This window comes from Octopus sinensis, linkage group LG19 (genome assembly GCF_006345805.1).
Source record: "Octopus sinensis linkage group LG19, ASM634580v1, whole genome shotgun sequence".
NCBI lineage: Eukaryota > Metazoa > Mollusca > Cephalopoda > Octopoda > Octopodidae > Octopus > Octopus sinensis.
The window spans coordinates 16,882,550-16,908,874 of record NC_043015.1 but is presented as its reverse complement, the minus strand read 5'-3'; the positions used below and the strand labels follow the sequence as shown (position 1 = coordinate 16,908,874).

The 26,325-nt window shown below is 34.7% G+C and overlaps 2 protein-coding genes across 2 annotated transcripts in view; both read left to right on the top strand.

The window, feature by feature from the left end:
* The window catches only part of LOC115222172 (thimet oligopeptidase), a 38,978-nt gene extending 24,568 nt beyond the window's left edge, over positions 1–14,410 (top strand). Inside the window, exons 12-17 of the mRNA XM_029792317.2 lie at positions 672–779; positions 1,287–1,360; positions 2,148–2,379; positions 6,857–6,988; positions 8,926–9,042; positions 14,182–14,410. Coding sequence (XP_029648177.2) covers positions 672–779; positions 1,287–1,360; positions 2,148–2,379; positions 6,857–6,988; positions 8,926–9,042; positions 14,182–14,265 — 747 coding nt within the window. The 3' untranslated portion in view covers positions 14,266–14,410. The remainder of the gene's footprint in view (positions 1–671; positions 780–1,286; positions 1,361–2,147; positions 2,380–6,856; positions 6,989–8,925; positions 9,043–14,181) is intronic.
* A 3,080-nt stretch (positions 14,411–17,490) lies between these two features.
* Positions 17,491–26,325, top strand: part of LOC115222336 (ATPase family AAA domain-containing protein 2B) — a 142,061-nt gene continuing 133,226 nt past the window's right edge. Inside the window, exon 1 of the mRNA XM_029792524.2 lies at positions 17,491–18,671. Coding sequence (XP_029648384.1) covers positions 18,582–18,671 — 90 coding nt within the window. The 5' untranslated portion in view covers positions 17,491–18,581. The remainder of the gene's footprint in view (positions 18,672–26,325) is intronic.

The following is a 26,325-nucleotide window of genomic DNA, read 5'->3' as shown; positions in this document are numbered from 1 at the left end:
TCTCTTGCACACTACATCTGATGTCTCATATATCCAGTTTTTTTCTCGACTTATACTCTGTCATACATGCACACTGACATTACCCACCCAATGAAGCATACTAACTTTATCTCTTTCAAACCTTCACATATCCTCAGTAGTCACAACCCGTGTTTCGCTGCCATAGTTTTACTATAGAACTACTAAAGTGACAGTAGTTACAAAATTAGCATCATCACAGATTTTCTTAGCTTTTAATGCACGAGTTATTTAGGTCATTAGACTTTCCATCATCATCATCAAATCTCCATTTCCAATACTGGTATGGGTTGGACTGTTTGACAGGAATTGGCAAGCCAGAAGTGTTGCACCAGGCACTAATTGTCTGTTTTAGTATGATTTCTACAGCTGGATGCCTTTAATACATAGGACTTTTGTAGTATTAAATTGATAAGAGACAGCAATCTTATGGTGATAGTCTAACTTCACTAAAATATCTGCTAAGTATTCTTTAGAACTAAGCGAACATAGACAAGTATCATAATAGTATTTTAGATCCATAAAAAATGCCTATAGATGATTTGAGTCCATGAAGTGGTAATCTAATAACTTATCCATTTCATCATTTTTCTCTTTTATTAATGTTTCAACATGATTTAATACCAATATATTCATTTCTTTTATGCTTATAGCAAGGCTGTGACAATGCGAATGGTCAGCGCCAAATATCTGTGGCAGCTATGGTTGCCAACATTGTGAAACCAACTGCAGATAAGCCATCACTTTTATCTCATGAAGAGGTAAAAAAATTTTTTACACCATATCAAAATCTTTTACTTTCTTTTACCTGTTTCAGTCTTTCAACTACAGCCATGCTGGAGCACTGCCTTGATCTCTTTTAAAATAATGTAGTGGCAACATCAAGTATTATACAGAAAGAAGTCAATTGTTAGAATGAAAAATATCAGCTAAAACAAAAATACATTTTGTTTTTAATTTATTTCTCTGCTGACCTACTACCACTTTTCTCTTTAAACTTAGATATTTGTATATTGTTGGAGCAATTAGTACCTCACTAGGAAACTAACATTGTAATTAACCATTCATCTATAAAGTAGATGTTCATCATCATCCTACAAAGTCTGTTTTCCATGCTGGCATGGGTTGGACAGTTTGACTGGAAGTGGCCAATTTATTATTTTTCTTTGTTTTGTTATTTTTAGTTTTCGTGTTTGGGGATAATATCATTTTTCACAATTTTTCATTAATTAGTCGTGAATAAGTTTTTAATTTTTTTTTTTTTACAGGTCCAAACATATTTTCATGAATTTGGTCATGTGATGCACCAGATTTGCTCAGAAACAAAATATATACATTTTAGGTGAGCCTAAAATTCTTCAGTTTATAGGGCAAGTTTAGTTTCTATGAAAATTATAATTCTTTTATTCTTTTCCCTGTTTCAGTCAAATTGAACCAATAACTTATTTGAAATCTGGTACTTATTCTAAGGATTTCTTTTTGTTGAACTAAGTTATGAGGATGTAAATAATCTAACACTAGTTAAATGGTAGAAATACAAGCATGCATGCATGTGTACACACATGTACATATAAATACACACATGCACACACACACAAAGGCTTCTGTATAGATTTTTATCTTTCAAATTCTCTCAAGGTATTATTTGGTATGCAGTATGGGACTTGCTTAAGTGGGAATGACACTTGCTGACAGTGGGAATAAACCTGAAACTAGCTGATTGCAAAAAAACTTCTTAACCACTTAACCATATCTGTACCAGTAATGATTATTGTATTCCATTTCTAAGGTATCTAATTTAAAAAAAAAAATTCTTACTTCTCTTTTGAAATCATTCAGAATTTATATACATCTTTTTAGGTAATATCAAAATGGGTCTTTAAATTTCTAAATTAAAGGCCCAAAAATCTAAATTTCTAGATTTTTTCTTGTGACTGAAGAAGCTATTTTGATTTGAAATTTGCAATTATTCTCTGATTATGGAGTAAGAGGTGGCTTATAATAGCTGAAATCTTTTCATGGGTTTATAATCTTAAATTGTCTGTCTGATGTTTCTTTGAAATACAATTCTTATATTTATGTTGAGTTTTTGTGATTTATTTAACAAATATTGCTTTATTTCATTTCAGTGGAACTAATGCTGAACGAGATTTCATTGAAGCTCCTTCCCAGATGTTGGAAAACTGGGTATGGGAAGAAGAGCCTCTTCGACTAATGTCCAGACACTACAAAGATGGAAGTCCAATACCTGATGATATGATCCATAATTTGAAGAAGTCAAGAAAAGCAAATGCTGGTGTCTTTAACTTAAGACAAATGTTGATTGGGCAGTTTGACCAGTGTATACATAAACAACCTCAGGTGAGTACCTACAATACTTGAAAATACTTTCTGAAACGGTTGACAAACTACCAAGGAATATTTTCACATTTTTACTCTATTTATCAATTGTTTTAAGAGATGAGCATTTCGGAGGAAATTTATAAGTTTAGTATTTTGCTTGTAACCATTTCATAGTAAAGTAAAATTTCCCATTTTCTTAAATTAATAATCAAAAATAGCTAGTCATCTACTGATACAGATCTATTTGCTTCACATTCAGTTACCAGTTTGTCATACTAGCATGAGAGAAATAAAACATAAAAATTGTGGTAGCTGATTAATCACAAGGTCTCCACCCTCTATTTTATTTTAACTGCCTCAATCCTCTTTTGTTTTGGAGATAAGCTACCACATCTGTTATATTTAGTGTTCTAAACAGTTGCTCTCTTTTGTAATAGGTGTAGGCATGGTTGTGTGGTAAGAAGCTTGCTTCCAAATCACATGGTTCTGGGTTCAGTCTCACTCTGTGACACCTTGAGCAAGTGTCTTCTTGTGAGTGGATTTAGTAGATGGAAACTGAAAAGAAGCCCATTGTGTGTGTGTGTATTATATATATATATATATATATATATATATATATATGTATAAAATATATCTTCATCTGGCATAGGTTAGATGGTTTGACTGAAGTTGACCAGCTGAAGGGCTGTTCAGGCTCCATGTCTGTTTTGGCATAATTTCAATGGCTGGATGCCCTTCCTAACACCAACCACTTTACAAAGTGTACTGAGTGCTTTTTATGTGGCATCAGCACTTGTGAGCCTGCAAGATTAGGGATGCTAGGCTGGAAAAGGTTGCAAGGGATGAGGCTGGATGCAAAGGCAACTAGGCTTTTACTTAGCTTGGTGTGTCGTTTCAAGCACAGCAAACCGCTGTCATCCCCTCAGTAAGTCCCAATGTTTGTAGATACTTTCTCAGCACTTTGTCCTACCTCTTCCTGGGTCTACTCCTTCCACACGTTCCCTCTACAATTAGAGATTGACACCTTTTGATGCAACTGTCCTCATTCATATGCAGTACATGGCCATGCCAATGCAGTCTTTTCTCTTGCCCACTACATCTGATGCTACATATACCCAGTTTTTCTCTCAAAATACACTCTGTTGTATATGCACACTAACATTACCCATCTAGCAAATCATACTGGCTTCATTTCTTTGAAGTCTTCACATATCCACAGTAGTCACAGCCTATGTCTCACTGTCATGTAGCACAGGTGTCCATACACAGGCATCATACAATCTGCCTTTCATTCTGAGAGAGAGGCTCTTTGTTGCTAACAGAGATGGTAGCTCTCTGGTCTTTGCTCAGCCTATTCTTATTCTAGCAGCTATGTTTTCGGAGCAACCTCCCCCACTACTAACTTGGTCACCTAAGTACTACTTCTTGGGATCGCCCCTTGCATGCAAGGGAGTCTATTTTTGTGTACATTACTGGTGTTTAATGTACCTGTACATCTGCTTTCCATTAGTTGTCCATTGATTCTGCTGTACTTCTTGTGTCCATAGTTTGCACTGGGTACACCTTATGAAGTTTTTCCTGACACCTTTTCTACATATCAATCATGGCTATCTCCCTGAAGGTACCTGTGATTTGTCTGTTTTCCTACTTATCAAAACTTTGGTCTTTACTATTATATTATATATGTATGTGTGCGTGTGTGTGTTTGTTGCCCCCCTCCCCATTGCTTCACAATTGGTATTGATGTGTTTACATCCCTGTAACTTAGTGGTTTGGCTAAAGAGATCATGAACCAAATTCGATGACTGGCACCCTTACCAGCGGAGCGCTAACAGCTCCATCCAAGTGGGATCACTGCCAGAGCAGCTGTCCAGCTTTCGTGCCGGTGGCCACGTAAAAAGCACCATTTGAGCATGATCATTACCAGCGTCAGCTTACTGGCACGTGAACAAAACATTTGAGCGAGGTCGTTGCCAGTGTCGCTGGACTGACTCCTGTGCAGGTGGCATTTAAAAAACACCATTTTTGAGCGGGGCTCTTGCCAGTACCGCCAGACCGGTCCCTGTACCAGTGGCATGTAAAAGCACCTGCTACACTCTCGGAGTGGTTGGCATTAGGAAGGGCATCCAGCTGTAGAAACTCTGCCAGATCAGATTGGAGCCTGGCGCAGCCATCTGGTTCGCCAGTCCTCAGTCAAATCGTCCAACCCATACTAGCATGGAAAGCGGACGTTAAATGATGATGATGATGAAGTCATAGGGTCAATTTGTTTCACTAAAAGCCTTCAAGGCAGTGCCCCAGCATGGCTGCAGTCAACTGACTGAAACAAGTAAAAGACTAAAAGAATTTATATACATAGGTGCAGGCATTGCTGAGTGGTAAGAATCTTGTTCCTAACCATATGTTCTATCCAACTGCACGGTACCTTGGGCAAATGTATTCTATTATAGCCTTGGGCTGACCAAAGCCTTGTGAGTGGATTTGGTAGATGGAAACTGAAAGAAGCCCGTTGTATTGTTCCAACATATATATACATGAAGGATATGAATAAAATGGTTTGCTGTTTTGTGGTGTACTATCCTGATAATGTTGGTGAACCATGGTACACATTTATAGCAAATGTCTGATGATTTGAACTTATTTGCTTACTATTTCATACTTGTGTAATTATTGTAAACACAAGAAATAGAAGACCAAAATTTATGGAAAACTATGTAATATCAGCTTACATAGGCATAATAGAATATTTTTCCTTCAGATGTATCATTGATATTTATATTTTTAAAAAACCACTCATGCCAGCATGGAAGGCAAACATTAAACGATAATGAAACTAAATAAAGATGTTACATAGAACAGATGTAACCCTGTTTATTTAAAAATGTATGGCAGAATTGCTGTGAAATATTTCTTCTAAACGAGATTATTAGCAACATGTCTGGACCATGTAGATGATGATTTTGCATAAAAAAACATTACAAAACAATTAATTGCAATAGCTGATGATTGGTCTCTAGTGTGAAAGATTTCCCTAATAAAAATATCTTAATCTTTCAGTACACTGTACTGCCCCATAGACTTCATGTTCAATATCACTAAAAAAAATTTTGAGTACTTAAAAGTGTATTGCCACATACTGCTAAGTTTTTGATTATTTATCACAAATAAATCATGGATATTGCATGTAAAATCATTATCTTTTAGCTGCAACCAATACTGAAATTATTAAAATTTCAGTACTGGTTGCAGTTAACAATAAGATTTGTTCATACACATGGAACTAGTTGTATGAACAAAAATGTAGGTTGAAAATGACCCTCAGTCTCAAAGTAATGTGAATCATAACTTCATGTCATATGAAAGTGTCAACAATGCATCATCAATTGTTCAGTTGTGAAGAAAGTAAACCTTGAATGTATGCTAATTACAAAATACATTTAAATGAAAAAATTCAAACATTTTCTCATTCAACTCCTCAGCTTGAAACAATATTGAGTAAATGCAAGAGGCAAAGTTTTTTTTATTAAAGAGCACCTGCTGGTAAATAGGTTTGGATGAAAATTCAAAGGGATTACGTGATCAGTTCAATCAATAGTTATTAGTCAATAAACTTTAGATACGTTTCAAAATAGTAGTTCCATTTTCCAACATTGTATAGAATCTATATTGAAGACAATTGACTGCATATGATTCTTATCCTGACAGCAGCTTAATGTGTAGTACATGTAGGAGCTGTAAAATAATCATAGTAGAACTTTGAAAGCTACTGCTTGCTAAACTATTACTCTATACCAGCATTGCTGAATAAAAAACAAAAACACTGATTATGATCATTGTCATGAATAAAGCTGCTCACTGCTTCCATCTTGAATCAGATTTATGGTGTGCCACTTCAGTAACATTATTGAACCATGATCCACAGTTATGGCAGATACCTGGAAGATTTGAACTATTGTACACTTATGTAATTATCACAAACACAACAAAATCTTCTGGCGATGTTATTGATAGACACACACACACATACATGTATATGCATATACAAGATGTGTACCTTCACTCATATATATATATAATGTATGTGGTGGACTGTCTTGATCTCCTGTTTGTAAGTGCAATAACTTAAGCACTAGGATATGTGCCACACGCACACATACTGACTTCCTTTTTGAGGAGATTCAACATTGCACTGCCGAGCTTTGACTACTTTCACAAGACTTTGCCTTTAGGCTGTTAGAAAGTTCATCATTTAAGTTTTAAGTTCAAAATTTCAATATAATTGTGGTGAATTAGTTGATTATATATATATATATATATATGAGCGCTATACTAATACATTTGTTTGTTTGTACTCCACCTGCCTTCGTCTTTTGTTTATTTTCGTAAACTTTCCCTTATATATATATATATATATATATATATATATATATATATATATATATATATATATATATTTAATTGTTGATTAAAACTGAATTTATAAATTGTTCTTCAGGTGGATACAAAGAAAGTTTTTGACAACTTGTGCTTGGAACTGTTGAATATACCCTGTGTTCCTGGTACAAACTTTTCTGCAACATTCAGTCATATTGTCAATGGCTATGATGCTCAGTACTATGGTTATTTGGTAAGTGTGAAACCAATACATTTAAAAAAAAATCTTTTTTAATGTATAATTCACAGTTGATCCAGGTGTGAATACTATTCTTTGAAGTGAAATAAAGCTCTGTATTATTAGCACATGTCACATGTTCACATTTCATAATACCTCTAGATGATTATACTTATGCTTTCTTGTCTCGCTTCTCTTGGATAATAGATACAAAGGAAAAGTTAGTTGTAGTAGACAAATCTTTTCTTTCCTATGTAGGAAAAGATTTCATTTATGAAACATTATAGAAAGAAGTCAGAATTAAGCACTGTTTTCTTTTCATATTAAACATGACATTAAACTTTTACATATGTTTTTCACAATTAAACATTAAAAAAAACCCCATTTATATCAGTGGTCTTTGAACCCTATATTGTTGATTAATCCAGGTCAGCCTTAGACGAAGTGACACTTGATCAAAAGTATTGCAGTCATGATCTTTCTGTCTTACTTGTAAATCTTTGATTACAATACAGTCTAACTTTCCATGACAGTAAGGGGTGACATAAGGGAGTGTTAGTGACTATTTGTAGCAAGCCATGCAACCACAGAGATTTTCCTACTGGCATTTTAAGTTGATAAAATAATTATCAGAAATTTTGTGTAGGAATCTTCTCCTTCCTTGCCTACCTGTGCATTTTAATTCTTGAAACATGTATTTTTTGGTTGCTTCTAATAATGTATATAACATGTCATTATCATCAATGTCCATTTTCCATGCTAGCAAGGCTTAGACAGTTTGACAGGAGCTAGTAAGTCAGAAGACTGCATCAAGCTCTGCTGTCTGCTTTGGCATGGTTGCTATGGTTGGATGCCCTTCCTAACACAAACCACTTTACAGAGTAATGAGGCACCTCCTGCCCCACCAACTTAAAAAAAAAATTAATTTAAATTCATGATTTAAAAAAATGTTTAACTGTACTTCTTGTCAAGGGAGACGGCTCTGATATCCAAATTAATTAGAAACTAAATTGTGACATAGAATGAGAAATGCATCTGGTATGTACTGTGAAATTTCAGACATATTTCAGTCTTATTAGGTCCCCTCGGAGAAATTTAGTCTTTCACGTTCTAGACTTTGGAATGACTGAGAGAATTTAGTTTTTGTGTCCCGCATAAGTTCATGGACATGTCATGTAGGCCTGACCATCAAACTTGAATGTCTCCACAGGGTTATAGAAAAAAAGCACAGTGACAGGTTGAGCTGTTCAATGAAAACAATGTGAATTTTAGCTGTCTTTGATTGTCTTACTGACAGGTGGTAAAGATCCATAATGATTTGTTTGATACATGTTGCAGGCCTTGCATAGAAGTTGAATGTATGTGCCATCTAGTGATCACTGTTATGCCACAGCATGAGACCAACATTCAAAGCTGTGGAGCAGAACAGATTCTACTGTAGCATGAAACGGATGTAGTTTTTGGTCACTTGACAGTTCTGGTGCTTTTTAAGTTGTCCATAGCTTGTTAGGCTGACTGTGTTATTGCTTTATGAATGTCAACATCTGTTCTGGTAGGGTGAATACAAGAGCCCATGTAGCAGGAATTGGCAACCGACTTAATGGGTCTTAATGAAAGTTTAAGATCACCCACACCAACATTTTCACCAATGATTATGGTCTTTGTCTTTGTGCAGTTTATTGAGAGATCAACTTCAATGGTAGTTGACACCAGGTTTGTGAGGGGAGTTTGAGCATTTCTGATTGTATGTGAGACAAGTGCAGTGTCATTTATGAAGTCGAGGCCAGTAAGGTATGATGCTGGATCATGTGAACTTTGACAAGAGACAGAGTTACACCGAGTTCAGATATAGCATGCCGCAGTACATAGTCCAAGACTATAATGTAGAGGAAAGGAGCTAAGGTGTCCCACTAAAGGTTTTCTTTTGATTTGAGTTTTACTTCTTTTCACAGTGGAGCGAAGTGTTCAGTGTGGATATGTTTGCATCAAGATTTTCTAGAGAAGGAATAATGAATGCTTCAGTTGGAAGAGATTACCGAAAATATATTCTTGCACCTGGAGGGTCAATTGTAAGTACTGGATGTCAGAATTATTTTCTGAGCTGTATATTTTATTTTCCTTACTACAAATTTCCGTAGCTTTAGTTGTTATTAAATCTCATTTGAAGATACTAACACATTAAGGTGAAATTATCATCATCGTCATTTAATGTCTTTTTTCATGCTAGCATGGGCTGGATGATTTGACAGGATCCAGTAAGCTTCAAGGTTATTTTTTGCGTGGTTTCTACAGCTGTATGATCTTCTTAACACCAACCACATTACAGTGTGTACTTGGTACTTTTTTCATGCCACTGGCACTAGTGAGGCTACTAAGTAACTTGCAAGACAGACAAAGAAGAGAAAAAAGGGAAAAGGAAAGCACTCACTACTAAGTGTTGGAGAGTGGTTGGTTTTCTGCTAAGTGTTAAATGGGTAAAGTATAATAGAGAGACAAGCATAAGTATCTTCCTACAGAGGGAATATATGACTACACACATTATATAGAGGTGGTTGAGAGTAGTTTGGAAGAAGATAACAGTGACGGAGTGCCAAAGAGAAAACTGTCAAGGTAAAGGAAGGTGAACATGAGACAAGATACCATGGGTTAAGGGAGGGGAAGAGAGTCTTTCATAAGTGTGTGAGGGGAGAGTAACAGATGGTTTGAGATGAAGGTAGAGAAAGTGGTTGATGGGGAATATCAGTATGGAGAGGAGGTAAGTGAGAGATAGAAGTGACCCAGGAAGGATAGAAGAGAAGGTAAGATGATGTGCAAGGTGTAGCAGTGTTGAGGAGGGAGATATTGGGGAACATAGGGGTGGCTGTAGTAAGTGGGGTGTGATGGCATATATGTGAGGTGTTAGATGGAACATAGCTGAAGAGAAAGTTAACTGAAAACACAGAAAAGAGGTAATCAAGGAAATAGTATAGGTGGGAGAAGATGGATAATGGGAAGAAGGTAACTGGTGGTGCAAAGAAAAGGGGAAGAGTAAGATGTGCTGATGCTGCCTTCAAGTGATTAAAACTGTCAGGTAGTGCCATAGACAGAGGAGTGATAGCAGGATGGGTGTTAGGAGAATGAAGTGTGAGGAATGCTAGATGGGGCAGAATAGGTTACAAGCATAAACCTGAATGCTTTTAGGACATCATATTATGTATGGTGAACGAGTCTTCTTGAGCACTGTGAATTGCCAATAGTCTCAGTCCTTTATAACCCCCTCTGTGAAGCACACAGCATATTGAGATCAAACTTTACTACTTTGTTCCATTATTTCTTGGGCCTCCCTCTTCCACAAGTGCTGTCTGCTTTAACCGACCAGCTGTCCACATCCACATGCATCACATAATCAAACCAGCACAATCTCTCTCTTGTACACTACATCTGATTCCTCTATGCCTAATTTTTCTTTCAATGCCTTGACACTTTGTTCTACATGCTCACTGACATTGCACATATACATTTATTTATTGAAAGAAGATTGGTTTACCTAATAATGTGAGATGCATATTAGCTTCCTTCTTCTCTAGTCTTCATTCATTCTCTACATTCACAGCCTATATTTCACTACCATGTAGCATTGCTGTTCATACACATGCATCATATAATCTGCCTTTCACTCTGAGAAACTTTTGTAGCTGACAGAAGTACTAGTTCTTTGAAGATTCCCCATCCTATTTTTATTCTAGCATCTATATTTTCAGAACATCTTTCTCCACTGCTAATTAGGTCATGAAGATAATTGAAATTATCTACCACCTCTTGGATATTTGAAAAAACCTGTTTCTCTTGAGTTCTCAGTGTTTATTGTTCCAGTATATCTTCCACATACAAGCACTACTTTCTCCATTAACTTTCCTGTGATTCCGCTATACCTCTTGTGTGTCCCTAATTTGCACTGGGTACATTATATGGAATTCCTACCTCCACCTTTCCTACATATTGAGGAGAGTGAAGTCCTGTCTGCTTTCCAATCCTACTAGAATTTTGGTCTTTGCTAAGTTAATTTTAAGGCCCTTTAATTCCAAGGTTTGCTTTCACACCTGGAATTTTTTTTTTCTAATTCAACTATAAATTCTGCAATGAGAATGAAATTATCATGATAGTTTCCATGGGCAGCTGGTCTTGAATTCCTCTCTTATGGCCTGGGGGGACAATGGTGAATAGGAGGGGAGTGAACACTAGTGCACTTCTAACTGTACCTTAAATTCAATGATGTACTCATGGCGAACTCTCACCTCACTGATTGCACCCCTGTACATGGCTTGTACAGTTTTCACAAGCCATTTATCTATTGTCAGCATCTTCAGAGACCACTACATTATAGTGTGGAGGACACTCACTGTTGAAGGCTTTTCTGAGTTGATGAATGCCAAGTACAATGGTTTACTTGTAAGCTAGATACTTCTGCTGCCATCTTACAAAACCAAACTGCATCTCATCTAGTCAATTCTGTTCCTAATTTATTGGGCTACAACTCTCTCTGTAACTTTCATGACCTGACCCAGCACTTTGATATCTCCGTAATTGCTTCTTAAGCATTTCTTTTATTCATGTAACAGCTAGAAATACTGCTACACCAGTCACTGGGTATGACACCTTCCTGTATAACCTGATTAATTATATGGGTTACAAGGCAGTAGCCTACTCTGTCAGATATTTTAAGTATTTCAGTGGTAATTCCTGATGGACCAGGGGTTTTTCCCTGGTTATCCTTTATTGCTTTATCATACAGTTGTCAAGTAGGATATCTGGTCCCTCATTTAGGTTCATGTTAGGAAGACTCGCTTCTCCCAGTCATTCTCTATGTTTAATAACCTTTCATAGTAGCACTTCCTCTTTCCAGAATTACTCTTTTCAGAATCACTGTGTGTTTTTGTTGCCTTGACAACTGGTATTGGTTTGTTTACATCCTCACAATCTAGCAGATTGGCAAAAGAGACTGATAGAATAAGTACCAGGGTTGATTTGTTCAACTAAACCCTTCATGGTGGTGCTCCAGTATGGCTGCAGTCTAATGACTGAAACAAGTAAAAGATAGAAAATAGATGTGTTTGTTCTTGGAATTGTCTTGACATTGTGTGATGGTTGTAAATGGACATCACCATCATACAAGTAATTTTATTGATTTTTAGTCTTCTATGAAAAGCATGTGTGGCCATAGGGAATTATTACCTGGTGAGAGTTGGTGTCAGGAAGGCAATTTGGCCTTAGAAAATCTGCCTCAAAAAATCCCTCTAACTGATGCAAGCAATGAAAAGTGATATTAAATGCTGATGATTAAATATTTTGTTCCTGTCTAGGATTTCAGAATATATCTAGAATTTTTGCTTTTAATTTCTTTATCATTGACTGTCCTAAGAATGTTTATTTAAGAGATGTAAATGCATGTATATATGAAAAGACATTTGCAGTTCTGATACTTGGGATTGTATATCAAAATAAAATTATCCAGTCATTTGTTAGTACATTATCTTGAAATGTACACTGCATCTCACATTATTACGTAAACCAATCTTCTTTCAATAAATAAATGTATATTCGCTCAAAACCAGTTGTTTTCCCACTGACTGTTGGCAATACCTATCTGTGCACATTCTGTTACAATAAGTCAGATCCACGTAGACGAAAACAAATGGTGGCCATTATCATGTAGCAGCAACATTTCTGCTGTCCCAAATTATTAGGTAGGTGCCCAATTTAAGTGTCATTATGGGTCAGAAACATGATCTTGACTTGAATGAGAAGTCTACCATCATGTCAGAGCTTGGAAAAGGGAAAACAACCATAGAAATATCAAAAATACTGGGAAGAGATCACTGAACAGTGAAGAAATTTGTGCAGTTTCCTATTTCCGTTCGGTCGAGGGCAGATAAGCGTAAGTTAAGAGTTGCTTTGAATTGTACTTTGTCACATGTGAAAAGGGATGTTGTGCAGAACCCATGTGTGACTAGTAGAGAAGTTTTCAAACTTGTGGCAGGGAAGACGTATGGAAAACTACCAGGTGTCGCCTCTTGAAGCAGGTAGCCAGGAATGTTAAATCTGTTACAAGGCCACCTCTGAAGGCTGTTCATAATCAGAAGAGACTGAAATGGGCAGAAGAATACATGAAGATAGATTTTTCAACAGTTCTGTGCTACCCTTGATGGACCAGATGGTTGAAGTAAAGGTTGGATATCAATCAGTAGGATCTGTCTTCATCGTTTGAAATGCCAACAGAGGGGGGAGGTGAGGTCATGTTTTGGGTTGGCATTGTTCGTGTATGATGGCTGGTCCATGGAAAGTTCCATATGGCATCGAGATGATATCAAAAACATCTGTTACCTTCTTAAAGAACAATTTCCAACTGTGTTTCAAAAAGCAAAAACTTTCATTCAAGAGAAAGTTGGTCCTCATGCAAGATAATGCCCCATTTCATGCAGCAAAGAATTCTAAGGAATACCTGTAGCAAATAAGCTTCTCTGGAGGTCATTTGATGGAGTGGCCATCTTGTTCCCTAACGTAAACCAGATCAAGAACCTGTAAAGTGTCCTGAAGAGGTATGTTTACCAAGATGGACAGCAGTTTTCAAGTAAAGTTGCCCTCTGGGATGCTATTGTAGATGCCACTCAAAGCATAACACAAGAGGATATCATCATCTTGACAAATTCAGTGGATCAGAACGTAAGGAAGGTTATTACATTTGGAGGATCATGCATCAAACATTAAGAGCTGTATGACATAATCCCATGATTATTTTCATTTGAATGTATTATTTATGTTTACCATTAAGTCTTTTATAAGAAAGTTTTTGTTAAACTTTTACTATTGAAACAAATGTTTGTTCTGACACAACATTTTTATTTGCCTAATAATTTGTGATGGTGAAAATGCTGCCCAATCACAAAAATGGCTGCTATTTATTGGTGTCTGCACAGATTCGATTTATTTTAACTGAATGTGTGCAGGTAGGTGTTGCCAACAGTCAGTGGGAAAACAATTGGTTTTGAACAATATACATTTATTTATTGAGAGAAGGTTGATTTGCCTAATAATGAGGGATGCAGTGTATTGTTTCATTGTAAATTTATTTATGACTAGTTTAAAACTAGGTTGTGAAACTAATTCATTAAATCTAAAATTTAAATTGTCAATATTCCTTCTTATAACTTACTTGTGTTTTTATATTACAGGATGCTGATGAAATGCTACGCAATTTCCTTGGTCGAGATCCATCAAAAGAGGCCTTTTTGATTAGTAAAGGTCTTGAAGTTTAAATGAAAAATTTGGCCCGAAAATGTAAAAGAGAATGAAGAAGGATATTTTATCAACTCCTGCTCCAGTTGCTATTTATATAATTGTAATATTAATAAATTTTGGGTTTAAATTGTCCAGGATCTGTTGTAAATTTCAGAAATGCTATGCCATGATTTTGTGTTGGTTATTTGTAAACAAATTGTTCTTTCACTTCTTGAAAAGATATCAAGGTAATATTTAGTTTAGTATTCAAGTAGAGATAGTGATTCAAGGTAAATGAGGGATAAAAATTGCCAAAAGCAGAATATTTATTTGGAAGAACTGATTGACGGAGGTTGAGTCTTCACATGATGTTAGTCACTCGTGAATAGACAAAAATCATCAAGAGTTCTTGATTGTATAAAATCCAAGTTAAATGTAGACTTTGGTAGGTAATTTGATCTGTAAAGGAGCATTACTGACATAGGTTGCCGAAAGATTGTCATTTCTTGAGTCAGGGTTTTATCACATTTTGCAATAGAAAAAAACGTGTGTGTATTATCCTTGTATATGTGCTTGCATTAACTGTGTGTGTGGGGATAAATATATATTTTTTAGAATTTGAACTGAATATTTTACCATATTGTGATGAGGATATATGGATTGGTGATTAAGACTAGTTGACTTACTTGGAAAATTTAAAAGACTAGTTGACTTACTTGGAAAACAGGAAGTTTATGAACAAATAATATTGGACTAGAGGGTGAACAAAGCCAAACATAACAAAACCAAACAAAACACAACATATAAGGAAAAACAACATACTTCCAGGAAAAACAGTACATAATCAACTCAATACATCTAAGAAACAGATTACTCAATAAAACTGCTATCAATCCAAATGATGGTTCTGAATCAACTACAGAAGTAATATGCTAGGTCATCCATCACTTACTATGCTCATGATGGCAATCTCCAAGGAAATCCATAACACTTTGGGGCCTGTTTCATAATCTCACAATATCTAATGATATCACAAGTGTAGCTGGTCACATGATTACATGGTTCTCTTGAAGTTTATAAAACACGAACTGATATCTCACCATCACATAGGACTTCTCGTGCACTACATATCAGATAATAAGTTCTGCTGCTTAGCAATGGTATGTTTTTCTTCATCACTGTAGAATGTAAGTTACATGATCCATAAAGATAAGCTAAAATATCTAAATAGTTGTCAAATTAAGGCACACTCTAATTGAAAGATGCCGTCGATTGGTTAAGCAGAAAGTATAATGTATATGTTTAACATAGAAGCAGTAATATAAGTTCACAGTAGCAAAGTTTTCCTTCTTGAATTGTTATATTAGGGTTAGGAAATTTTCTTCTATTAAAAGTGGGATGATAACAGATTGTGAACAAGTAGTCTAAACCAATATCCAACTGTTGTAATCATATCTAGAGGAATTGGCTTACAAAACAAAAAAAAAACCTTAATTGGATAAGAATATTTCATTGAGTTTAAGGGTCGAGATATTGACTCAAATATAGAGCTACAAATCGATAGTCATACTTGATGAACTGTTTAACATAGTTTTCATCTATGTAAGATGGATAAAATAAATTTTATATGAAGAGAATTTGTCAAAAATTAAACCTTTCCTGCTGTGTTTAAGTTGCACAAGTGTTTCATGAGCCATAGTTCTGCTCACTGTAAACAGATTGCAGCAACAAAATTGAATTCCTTTACCTTATACAAGGTATATGCTCAATGCATATATACTGGACCTCTGAATTATTTCATTGTAAGGATTTCTATTAATTATATCTGTGTATGAGTCTTGACTGGCTTGCACATATTTTCAGTTGTTGCACATATTTTCAAGTCACTAATACATATGTGAGATCCCATTTTATTTATAATAAATAATGGTTGACACAAGTAACTATGATGACTGTCTTTTTATATATGTCACCTGTTTACCTGTGAGGGTTATATTTGATGTATTGTAACATTATTAAATCCTCAGTTATGATAACGGCTTACTGATTGAGGAACACCTGGACATGAACTAGAACAAAATGTCCAAGCTTTGAAGCGTGATTCTGAAAGCTTTCCCATATATCATACAAGAAGCAAATAACTATGTCACTCAAGTTCATGGAAGAACTGAGAGCAAATGTAAAGCTACAGCGTTAAGTAAAGAGTAATAGATATTGGATGAAAAAGGATAAACTCATAGAGTTGCAGCTACTCAGGTTTCTCGGATAATCATCGGCAATAATAATAAAAGAAAAGGAATTAGTGATTGAATGCTAACTTGGGGGTCCCCTGTGAAAACTAAAGAAATGTTGAGTGGTGTTATTAGGTTCCTTTATTAATGTAAAAGCTAATCTATTCTCAGGCTTCGCGACAAGCGGGTTCTAACATTTGTAACTGTGCATAAGCTATCTTGACTCATAATCACAAATTTATACTTTTGTTTAAGATTTACCTATAATATTATTTTTTATAATGCTCTATCAATAGAAGAAAGCGCAAAATAATTTCATGTCGCTAGTTGTTTATTTTTAATTTCGTACCATTTCCGTACATCCGAACTGTTAATGCATTATTTTGTAAATTTACTGAGGCGAGCGCTTCTTGAAACCTGCTGTGTATATATATCTTTTCTATTATAATTCTAATTACATCTAGGATTCTTTATAGAATATTATCGATTGATCCAAATAAAATATTCAGATATTGAGGAAATCTAACTTCTTAGAGATTATCGGTTTATCAATAAATAATCTTTCAATCTTATTGTACTGAACTCGAGTTCTAACAAGGTCGAAGGGAACAATAGTAATATATTTTTGGTTATCAAACTGATAAATAATGACTTAAAAACACGCATATATATCTAGTGCCAATTTTATATGTAAACTACAGCAGATTGTGTTTGAGTAACTGTCTGATATTAACCATTGTTTCAAACCAAAGATCGACGATAAAACACGGAAATGATTGTTTTTTTTTTTTGACACGATCAATTTTTTTCCCGGTTATAATTTCATGAAAATTAAAGATTAAAATCCTAAATTGTATTTATAATATTTTCGTTTTGATGTGTTGCCATTGATTTTTTAAGAGAATTAATTATTACATTCATTGCTAGAAATTTAAACAAATTAATAATAAAAATAATAATAGTTTAATAATAAATGTTACAAGAAGCAGAAAATGAGGCAACAACTCTTGGAAGCCGAACGGTCGGCCAGTGCGCATGTCCGAGAGTGAAGGGTGTCGTTGGTTGTGAATCGGCGGCAATCTCCGCCACCTTGTCAAAGTATGTTCAATGTACGAACAAAGAAATATCGCACATTCGAATGCTTCTACCATTTCATTGCTTTTACCTTCAACGAAAACTTTCATAACGAAAATGAGATAATTATTCGAGATTGACTAGAATAAATTACAACTGCAAGTGAATTTTAATGATCTCTGCCTGTAAATGGGCCCCTCGAAAAAAAAAAAAATAATAATTGAGCTACTCCGACAACAAACCTTGCTCTTGGGTTGTGAGTGTTCACCTCGGAGAATTTGAAAGGTTCTATTCCCGCCAATATTTCTGATGCCAGGTGACTAAACTAATGCTATCATTTTGCAGTTCTATTGTGTTTGAATATATTTTAAAATTATTATCTCGTTTATATCTGCCTATATTCATATCCTACTAAACTCATCGTCCATGAAAACGAACAACGGCTTTATATATATTATATGAGTGTGAGCCTGTACACATTCCCGATAGACAAGGAAGCAGCTAATCTCTTAATTCTTTATCACATCCTGCTCTAAAATGCAAAATTCCGTTTATAGTGGACAATTTCTTCGATATCTTAAACGATGTGTTGTTAATTCGGAAATATTTAGCATATCTTATTCGACTAGTTGAGACAAAATTTCTAAAATATAGATATCTTTATGAGTATATTAATACATATCTGAAAGAGATATATATCTTTTTTCACTAACTTTGCATTGATAGACTTGTGGATTATAGAAGATTACTAATTAACCAGAGGTGGACAGACAGCGGTACGAGTTGGTTGATAGTCGGCAATTTGGCTCTTTCTCCCACCACTCTGGCTTGGAAATTTATACCACAGCTGCTCTCCCTACCTTCGTGTTTCGCCATCAAATTACTCTCGTAGTGCGGAGGGAAATATCTCTCACCAACAATGGTGGAATTCTGATGTTGAAATAATTTAAAACTACAGGAAGAAAGAATTTAAAAACAATCAGCTTTGCAGATCAAAGATAAAATAGACGGTGAGAGAAAGAGAGAGATAGGCTGGACGACAACAAAACATGGTTAGAACTCGACATAGTGGAGAGGCTTTGTACGGATTTGATGATTTATCCAAAATTAAGAAGAAAAGCCCTAATAAACATGATGAGGTAAGTCTTTGATTTATTTTATGTTGTTGATTTTTGAATATTTTCCTTTGAGCATGTGAAGCTACATTCCTGTTTTGGGCTATTATTTAATCTTTGATATACACCATCTCAAGTGTCTCCATACACACATGTAAGTTTGGAGACGGTATTTGGCCGTAAATATTTAGTTATTAATCATAAATTAAGAAGTAAATTTTGGATAGTAGTGAATTGTGATCATATATGTGTGTGTGTACATTGATATGTAGTCAATGTTTATACACTTGTGCTTATTTTATAGAACTCATCTCAACTACTCCATAACTATTAGCTTTCTCAAAAGAATTTGTCTAATTTTAAGTAGTTATATACATTCATCAAAACCAGTTTAAACTATATTAACTTTCGCAAAGACTAAGCAATTTTTCTAAATTTAAATTTACAATTACTCTTAAATATGTCATTATTTCGGTGATCTTGAAAGATGGCTATTATTTTTGTATGCTTATTGACAGCCTTCGGCAAATATTTCCTTTTAAATAACTCAGTTATATGGTATAATTTTTCTTTTAATCGCATGTATCGCATCGTTTTTAACTTTAATTAATCTAGCGATCCAATTAGTTTTAAGACTTTGAATTGGTAGTTTTTTGCAAATATATTTCATCGTTTTCACTGAAAGGTTCCGTTATATGTGAAACAAAACCAGCATTCAAACTTCTCGCATTTATATAGATTCCCCTAATTAGGTCTTTATTTCTTCATTTTCTTAGTCTGATGATACTTCATTATCGAAAATCCAGATAGGCCGGTGCAATACACTTTTCACGATATTCTCCACATATAATGCACGATCTTCTTTGACTTTTCGTACACATAAATTATAAACACATACCTATTAATTATAAGTTATGAATTAAAAAAAATATAGAAGATATATACGAACATAATGTAACTTTCTATATTTGTAGGTTAGATTCCCACAATGTTTTTCAAGCGTATAATTTACACATTTGTGATCCAGCTCAATGTAGAGTTATATTATTATGGTTATTATTATTCATAGTTTTCGTAAGAATATCTTGTGTATTGTCTGATTAGCGAGTAGAAAATGGTTGCTTAGATAATTTCTTCTAGCTAAGAAAATAAATAATCTTCATCTCCCTGATATCTGTCCAAAAGATAAATATCTGTTAATCCAGTATTTTCAATTGCTGTTTTATTTAACTACATCCCGAAAGATTACCAAAAATGAAATAAAAGAGAGAGAGACTTAAGATCACTAAACTAGGTCAGTAGCACTAAATTTGTAACATTTTCTAGCGACCCACTTTTTTAATTAGCATTTGAAAGCACAACTTTAATAGATATCTCAGTGTACTTCATCACAGGTGCTGCTGGAGCATTTGTGACAAGAAAATGGAGATTATCAATGTGCCGTAGTCATCATTACTTCTGTCTCTGTAGGAAAGTGGACGTTTTTGTTTACATACGAAAGAGTACTCAATACATGTTGTAGAGTCTATATTTATTAGAAATTGGTGCATAATATAATTCCGTCGGCATTCTTTCAAGAAATAATTTTTTTTTTACTGAATTGACAAGTAGATAAAACAGCTGATTGATCAATGACATGCGATTACCCCCGAAAGAATGCACACATATATGCGTGTCTGTAGCTTGTGATTACTTCAGAGCAAAACTTTTTCGATAAGTAGCTCATAAGACATAATTTGATTCTAATAAGCGGTTGAATTATTTAAAATTGTTTGGGGCCTACTAATTAGCATAACTATAATATATATGTATAATAGTAATAAGAAACGCCTTCCTCTGTATTGTACATACAAATATACACCAACATCGTGTGCTTCACAGATCAAATAATCACCTCAAGTATTTCGATACATACCTAACACGCTTTTATTGTGATGCTTTTGATTTTCGTGGACAAATACATCAGCGATAGTTGTGTAGCGGATACACACACACACGCACAGAAATATATATATATGTGTGTATATATATATATATATATATATATATATATATATATATACACATATATATGTGTGTGTGTGTGTAATATATTTGTCCTTACCTTCGAAACGCGGAGATGAAACAGGGACAACTGAAGAAGGGGAATATTTTTTATGTTGTATATCTCGTTTCTCTGTTTTTGTTTTTATGTTTTCACTCCTCATTGTGTTCATTGGCATTCTAGGTTCACAAATATTTCACAAAATGAAATATTAAAAGCAATTAAAAGTTTGAACTGTCAAATTTTTCAGATTCGTAATCTCTGTATTTTTAAGATGAAATCCTCAAAAGGAAATTTTCAGAGGTAAAAAAAAAAAAAGTGAAAACAAAAATATTGGAGAGTGTAGGAAAATTAAGAATTTGAAAACTTTTTTTAATCGGAATCGCCGTTGTTAACTGGAATCCAAAGAAATCTTTAAAAGACCAAAAAAGCCCGAGAGAATGTCGAAGTTATCAACAACAAACATTGATTGTAAGGGTATATATATATATATATTCAATACACATTGAGTTGACTGGGATTTTGTATTTGACTCTGAAGACTTTTCATCAGTAGTTTGTTATCTGTAATTTTACATCATAACCCCAAAACATGAAAAATATATATATATATATATATATATATATATATATATATATATATATGAGAGAGAGAGAGAGAGAGAGATACACATGTATGTATTTGCGCGCACTAGCTGTGCTCGGAGCAAAGCCCGAGTATTGTATCTAAGTAACATAAGAATTTGGTTCGAGGATAAGTTTGTCGTTATTTCTCGCATGTCTTGCTACCATATAGAAAGACACTTTTTTGTCTCAGGCATATAATGTAGCTTGAACGTTTACTGCTATTTCTATGTCTCTCTATCAAGTACAGTTCTCTTTTATTCATAAGGTAGTAGGGGTGTGATATAAGGGAGATTTTGCTGTTATTTAGATTGTCTAGCTGCCAAATAAAGATTTTGTTTATATATAAAACAAGGGTGTGGTTCTAGAGGGACACAATAACAGTAAGATGTGATTTGCTTTTCCTCTTAGTTCTAGCTTTATGTAAGAATGATTTTGGCTACTATTTCAATGTAACAAAGGCGTCTCCCTTATAATATGCCGACGTAAGAAAGGAGGGTGATTTGGCTAATTTTTGTACGCCTGTCTAGCAACAGAGTGGAAGTTGTTCTTATCCGTTATATATTCTTTTGTATGTTACGTGTATTTGTATGTACACATTATGTATTATAATATTATATCTATCTATCTATCTGTATGTATGTATATATACATATATATATGAATGTATATATACACACATTGTTTAACGTCCGCTTGATGATGACGTGTGTGTGTGTGTGTGTGTGTGTGTGTATATATGTACACACACACACACACACACACATATATATATGTGTATATATATATATGTATATTTCGCCATGATAGATCGCTAGCCACTACACATTCTTTATTTTCTCTCCTTGTTTCTTTCTGCGTTCCTTTCTGTGGAAGAGCGTAGACTCGAAACGTTAAAGACTTTTTCACTTCCCGAGCGTTATACTAATACATCTGTTTGTTGTCTACACCACTTGTCTTCGTCTTTTTTTTTGCGAATTCTCCCTATATATATGGCGAACCTTTGATATATATATATATATATATATATATATATATATATATATATATATATATAGTACCCTGTGTATCTAACATACTATAGGATGTGGCTTAAGGAAGATTTTGCTGCTATTTCTGTGTTATCTAGCTGCTCCACAGATGCCCCTCCTCTTCTAGCGCATCTGGGTACCGGGCATTGGGCTTCACATATACATGCATAAAACAGTTTTAACACTGTAGAAGTTTCCCTTGTTGGCTTATATGTAATAGATCGTTTCGTTACACACACACACACACACACATCATTTGTAAAAAATATAAATCCAAAAGAAGCACACTCTAACATGTAGAGCAGTATATATGTGTGTGTGTGTGTGTGTCTGATAGTACAACGAGGATAAATAGAAGTCAGAATATGTCAATATATATTTATCTTTAATCGGCCGAGAGTTTCGTGCACGAAACTCTTGGCCCTTGATTCATTTTGTAATTTCTGCCGGTTAAATATACATATATTCACATTATAGTTGCAACCCACTCCTCCAGTTTTCCCTTTGTAAGGTATACCAATTTTTAGTAGATGATTATTTTTATAAAATTTAAATAAAAGGATTTTAGAGTTGTTTCTGATCATTCTCCTCCCAACTTTGTATCTTCATAACTTTAGATGTATATTTTAAAATGACATTTTGTAAAAGTACATTTTCGATGGCGTAGATTATAGTTATGTTATTTTTTTTCAGAATTTTAATGCAGGAAAAAAAAACCCCCAAAAAAACAAAAAGACTTTGAAGAGAGTTAAGCGGAATTAGTCAAAAGGGAGTGCTTGAATTAACTGCAACTTCTCAAAATTGTGTTTGTTTCTCCTTGACATTGTGTGATACTTGTAAATGAGCATCACTGTCATACAAATAGTATCATTCATTTCCAATATTCTGCAATTTGAGAAAAATTTGGTTGCTATTCCTACCAAATCAAGATACCATGTAGGGGCTTACTCATTTTGGTTACTCATTTTTTTGACACTGTTACCTGCTGACTATCTTATTTGTTCTTGTTACTATTTAGTGAAAAACCAGAACTTCCTTATAGACAATGTTGTGTTTTTCCAGAAGGAGCATAAGCAAAAAGAAGGTTGTCTTCCAACTTTTGTACATGAGAGAAACAATATTCTTTTTATTTGTGGCCCAGCAACAGATAAAGTTTGTCCTTGTGATTTATTTATGGATGTAGCAAAGCTGAATTTTGCTGGAAACTGCAAACTTATATGGAAGGTGTTTCTGAATTGGATATTCTGCATACAAAGATCATCTCTGTAACAACAGTTAGAATAGTAGCTTGAATAATATGGAGCATTAACTTTCAGCAACAGTCTAGTGTCATTACGTAGCCATGGTTGACCAAGATTCTGTAATCATATGACTGATGGCTTCTACTTTAAATAGAAGTATTTTTTTTTGAGAAGTAGTGTGCTGAAAGTGCAGGTGATCGCAAAGTATTTAGAATGTCAAGTATTTCAAGATATTTGATAATTTTATAAAACAGCTCAATCTGGAAAAGCCAAATGTATTTTAAAACAATTTTGTGCACATATTTTTGATAAGCTTTCTTATTCTATGAATCGGCCTTCAGCTTTGATGACTGCTTCAGTGCAGGACTGGAATGATTGATATACCTGCACTAAATGGTCCTTATTCAATTTGGACATAATTTGACATTAGTGGCTTTCAACAGAGCTATGGTATTGTAAAGATGTTGATTAGTCTCCCTTTTGACAACACTTCACATGTGGTAGTCCATGGGATTTAAACCCAGCAAGTTTGCAGGCCACAAGCTTGGTATTACATGATTGTAAAAATTGTCTGACATCCATTCTTGGATTATGTGGGCTTGGTGAGGTGCTGAGTCTTGATGAATCATGGCCTTCAACTGTGCACATTATCCATCCAGGGCTTAACTCTTTCCAGCCCCTGAATATATCCAACAGCATCACTTCTAAGACCCTGTGGAAAAATGTGAGATGGTATGACATGACTTTGCTGCTCACCACTCTTAAAACCATCACAGTTGCTAGAAACTTAGTGCGTGTTGCTTTTGGGACATCAGAAGGATCTGCACATAATCATGTATCATATCCCATGTCAGTCTTTTGGTCTTGGTTGAAGTTTTTCCTACCAGGTAAGAACCAAAACATGCCATATTTGTGATGTTTTTTAAACTTAACTGCTTGGCACACATCAAACGGTTTTCCTGCAGAGACTTGAATTGGCCTTTGTTCTGTACATACAACTTGTATTGAATGTCCTCAAGCACTGCATTTTGATAATCAACTCTGACACCTGAAGTTCTTTAGCGATAATCCTCATTGATTTTTGAGGGTATATCATCGATGAATTGCAGTAACTAAATTTAGAATGTTTTTTGTCTTTTATATATTTGAAACATTTCTACCAGTGGTTTCCAATTCCATCTAAACTTTGTATCCAAAAGATCTTGCAGCATTTAGAAAGTTGGCAATTTCTAAATTTCTGTTGCCAACATATATGGTATGAGTGCATGTCTTCATTTCTTGTGTTAGCATTTTATTTGCCATGGGTGATCTGCAATAAATAAAAGAAATCTTTTGGTTTGCAGAGACCCTGGTAATTGAGTGTCCTCAAATACTCCTTAAGCTGACATTGTTGCATGTTCTGGAGTTGTCTATAGATAAAAGTTTGTGAATGTCATGAAATGCAATTTTTGTCCTTTTAGTCTTTTTGGTGGACTTGAAAATTTAGGAATACACTTGCTATTAGTTCATTGATGAAATTATTCAGAAGTGGGAAGGTGCAAGTTCTGCAGTTCTTTCCAAATAAGTTTGATCTAAATGTTGACTAGTCATGCATGTGAAAAGGACAGAGATAGATAGATCCCCAAAATAGTATGTTAAACAAAGAGAGATTGTCTGTCCAATCTTTGCTTGGCTTGAATATTTACTCTTCCATATTTCTATGTGTATAATACCTAGACAAACAGCAAACTTCAAATGTGTAAGATTTATGCATACTTTTTTTTTTTCCTCTCTAGTTTCAGCATGGCCGCAGCTGTATATCTCTTATCTTTAACTTATTTCAGTTATTAGACTGTGGCCAAACTGGGGTGTCACCTCGAAGAACTTTTAGTTGAATGTATCGACCCCAGTACTTAATTTATTTACTAAGCCTGATACTTATTCTATCGATCTCTTTTGCCGAAACGTTATATTACAGGGACATCAACATACCGACACCAGTTGTTGAGTGGTAATGGGGGATAAAGACACACACACACACACACACACAAAACAGGCTTCTTTCAGTTGCTGTCTACCAAATCCACTCAAAAGGCTTTGATCGGCCTGAAGCTATAGAAGATGCTCACCTAAGGTACCATGCAACCTGGAACCATGTTAGGAAGCAAGTACAATTTAAAACTTAAAATGTTTTCTACAAATAACAAGTATTTATCACTCCATATATATATATATATATATATGTGTGTGTGTGTGTGTGTTTGTATATATGTACACACACATATCATTTAACATCGTTGTCCATGCTGGCATGGGTTGGGACGGTTTGACTGGGCTGGCATGCTGAAGGCTACACCAGACTCCATTCTGATTTGGCGTGGTTTTCTATGGCTGGATGCCCTTCCTAATACCAATAATTAATTGTATATAGGATTCGTTTGAATAAAGACATTTTAATATTAAAGATACCAAGTGAGAGCTGAGATCTGTATATACCATATACAGACACCCGTGTATACCCATGCATATAGACATATATACTTACACAACATACATGTACATGCACACACAAATATACACACATGTATAGATATACATACTACCATGCAAACCAGCATGCTGTTTCACAATCCAAGGTAAATTCCAGATCCAACATAGGGAAGGTTTCAGGTATAGTGTTTACATAAAATAGGAACAATATGAGCACTCAGAGAGTGCAAACCTCCACAACAGGAACACGAACAGCCTCTCAATGATTAG